Raw genomic sequence first — 3,187 nt, 5'->3', positions numbered from 1 at the left:
AACACCTGACTAAGCACGCTGAGTGAGTCAGCGAAAAAGCTGTCACCCTAAGAATCCAACTCAGTGAGAGAGACAGTCGTAAAATTAAAAAATAAATAAATAAAGGAAGAAAAACCCAGAGCAGCGATGGAGCCTGGCCAGGCACCCTGATCCTAGGAATCCATCCCAGAGCAGGGATCTGGGCACCCTGATCCTAGAAATCCATCCCAGAGCAGGGATCTGGGCACCCTGATCCTAGGAATCCACCCCAGAGCAGGGATCTGGGCACCCGATCCTAGAAACATATCCCGGAGCAGCGATGGAGCTAGGCACCGAGATGTCTGCTACAATGTTCAGCACGGCACTGTTTATGGTGAAGAAAACCCCAAAACTACGTGACCACTAAGTACCAGAGACTGCTGAACATATCCTGGCACCAGGCAGTGGAATACTAGGCAGCCAGGAAAAGTGACCCGTTAGGCAAATGTGTTTTATGTACCGTGTGAAACGTTTCTGATTTACCAAGCAACAACAATCAGTTTAAACGGAAATGTATGAAAGGCACAGAAAAGCGAGTAAAAGGATGGACCCACCAGCTTATCTTGATTGCTTGCATTTTCCGGTGGTTTTTATGTTCTCCTTTTTGCTTACCTGTATTTGTCAAATCTCCTAGAATGAACAGGTATCACTTTTGTAATAAGAAATGTATAATGGTATTTCACGCAGAGCTGCAAAGGAGCGCAGTGAGAAAAGAGACAGTCTCTCCACAGACAAGAGAGGCCTCACCTTTCTGAGGTAGTTTAGGCAGAACTCTCGGGCCAAGGGCAGACTTCGCGGAGCCGGTGCTAATTAATAAAAAACATCAGTTAGGACCTAAAAGTGTCATAATATCGGTGGTGATAGGTTACTCAAGGAAATCGGAGGCGGTGCTGAACCATCTAAGAACCCTTGCCAGATCTCTTTAGCAAAAGGATACGGTCTAGTTTCCATCAGTCAACGTTTGCCCGGCTGGGAGGGTGTTTCTGAATGATTCCGACTAACTCCTCCTCCTCCCAGCCTTTTCCCAGGGCACCGGCCGTGAAAGCAGCTGGTCCTGTCCCCGGTGTGGCACAGAGGTACCCCCGCCGGCCCCACTGTCAGAGGAGGAGACCGCAGTGACCGGCAGAGGCCCCGAGCGAGGCTCGTGGGTGATGGACATGGAAATCCAGACCCAGCTCTGCGGGACTCAGAGCCCTCACGTCCTTCTAGGTGACCTCCCTCCCCTGGGCTTGGTGCCTCTGGGAGCCCGTGCAAACGAGCAGGAAAAGGCCCAGGTCCCTGCGACAGGAGGCCGCTGGTGTCGTGCGAGGGGTCAAATGTTAACCCCACGGCCTTTAAGTGCCGGCGGACAGGGGCATCTATTCATTGGGACCACTGCGTCCGTTTAAGACGGGGCCGCAGCCACTCGGGACACAGGAGCGCCGGGGCCCAGAGCGATAGCAGCCACGCACCGTCGACCCGCCAGGAGCTGCTTTAACCTCCCGCTCCTCCCGCTCTGCCCGTGGTTGTCCCCAGAATTGGCTTTTCCCTCCTATCCCAACTGCCTTTAGAGAACAGGGAAAGCCAAGCCAACAGGCAAAGACCGGGGCTCAGACAGCTGACGTGCAGCGTCTCCTATGCTGGCCCTTGGTCCCCGGGGCCTGCGTGCTCTCGGCCACCTGAGGTCCCACCCGCCTCAGGCAGGGTCCCACTGTCGTTGCGATAAGGCCACTGGGAGCTGGAAACGGCGAACGCCTCGTCTGGGCAGTGATTTCCTCAGGTCCTGCAGGCAGGGCGGGCGCCAGGGAAGGGACTGGGGTGGGGAGTGTGCAGAGCCAGGGTCTGCGTCCAGCGCTGAGACCGCCGGCCACAGTGACCCTCACTTATAAAAGTGCGCCCGTGCTGAGCGGCCCACCTCACAGGTTGCCAAGACAAAACCAGTGGCATTAAAGAAACACGGGCTTGTGTTTTAAATCCTGGCTACACTCTGGAAAGCTGTGCCCATACATGCCAGGTGACTTCCTCCCCGATTTTGGGTCTGGAAGTGACCCCGTGTCCTCATCTCACCCGGGCCTCTAGTGAAGCCCTCGCGTTGGGACTGGGCAGTGCTGCCCACAGGCAATGCTCCAAAGCACCGAGACTCATAGCCCTAAGCCCGAGGACCTCGGCTGTCGGTCCCACGGAGGACTACCTTTCACCCCCACGCCGGCAAGATGGAGCCCAGAGGGAAAGTACCAGAACAAAAGGACTTCAGGTGGAAAACTGAAAATAAAAACTCATTCTGGCAGACTGACTCAGGGACGTGAGGGCCGTCCCACCTGGAGCCGGATGGAGGACGGCGTCCACTCCCAGCCCGGCCGGCAGCGCCAGGCCCAGCCACGAGGGGCCGCGAAGGGCCAGGCTGGCACCGTGACCAGCACGGCTGCGGGCCACGCGGAGGATACCGGCACTAACGCCCATCTCTGTGATTCTGCCCCCCAACCACATACCCAGCAGGACAGAGCTGGCTTACCTCGCCTGCTGGGACAGCCCCTCAAACTTGTTTGTGGTCTTACTTGATGAGGATGGACCCATATCGTTACCTACAGGGAAAAGAAAATGTGAAATGTCGACAGAGAAACGGAATATGGGGATGTGGGTTTGGCAGACAAGCACCCCTGAGGTTCCAGAAGGGACTGGAAAGACTGACTCCCAAGTCCACCTGCTCTCCGTGGCCACCACCGCGCCCCAATGGTAACAGAACCATGGCAACGACCGGTCACTGAGCACTTACTGTGAGCAAGGTTCTGTGCTAAGTGCCACACAGTAATCTGTTCATGGGACACACAGTACAACCCACCACCCTCCTTCTTACAGAGGAAGAAACACACGCAAAGTACAGTCAAGCCCCAGGTCAAGGAGCTGGTGAGGGTCAGCGCTGGGACACGAAGCCGAGCAGCCCACATGCAGGGTCTGACTCCTGCCCCCGAACCTCAGGGCAGCGAGGGGCTGGCAGAGGGCGGGCTGGGCCTCACGGACTGGATGTTCTCTGGCCACCTGAGGTGACCTCCATCCTCCAAAGACACTGTGTGTTCACGTCTCTGTCACTCAGCCCTCTCTTCCCCCTCCCTGCAGCACCTGCCCCCCTGCAACACCTGTCCCCTCCCTGCAGCACCTGTCCCATCGCCCCCGCAACAACTGTCCCCTTCCT

At 56.8% G+C, this 3,187-nt stretch overlaps 1 protein-coding gene across 4 annotated transcripts in view; it reads right to left on the bottom strand.

Moving 5' to 3' along the window:
- ASAP1 (ArfGAP with SH3 domain, ankyrin repeat and PH domain 1) overlaps positions 1–3,187 on the bottom strand; it is a 189,913-nt gene that overhangs the window by 4,699 nt on the left and 182,027 nt on the right. For all 4 annotated transcript variants that reach the window (XM_015561615.1, XM_015561623.1, XM_015561619.1 and 1 more), the window contains 2 exons: positions 2,510–2,579; positions 766–824 (listed from right to left, as the gene is read on the bottom strand). In XM_015561615.1, coding sequence (XP_015417101.1) covers positions 766–824; positions 2,510–2,579 — 129 coding nt within the window. The remainder of the gene's footprint in view (positions 1–765; positions 825–2,509; positions 2,580–3,187) is intronic.

This window comes from Myotis davidii, unplaced genomic scaffold (assembly GCF_000327345.1).
Source record: "Myotis davidii unplaced genomic scaffold, ASM32734v1 scaffold30, whole genome shotgun sequence".
In the NCBI taxonomy this organism is placed as follows: domain Eukaryota; kingdom Metazoa; phylum Chordata; class Mammalia; order Chiroptera; family Vespertilionidae; genus Myotis; species Myotis davidii.
The sequence above is the reverse complement of the archived record's forward strand: the minus strand, read 5'-3'. Positions and strand labels throughout refer to the sequence as shown.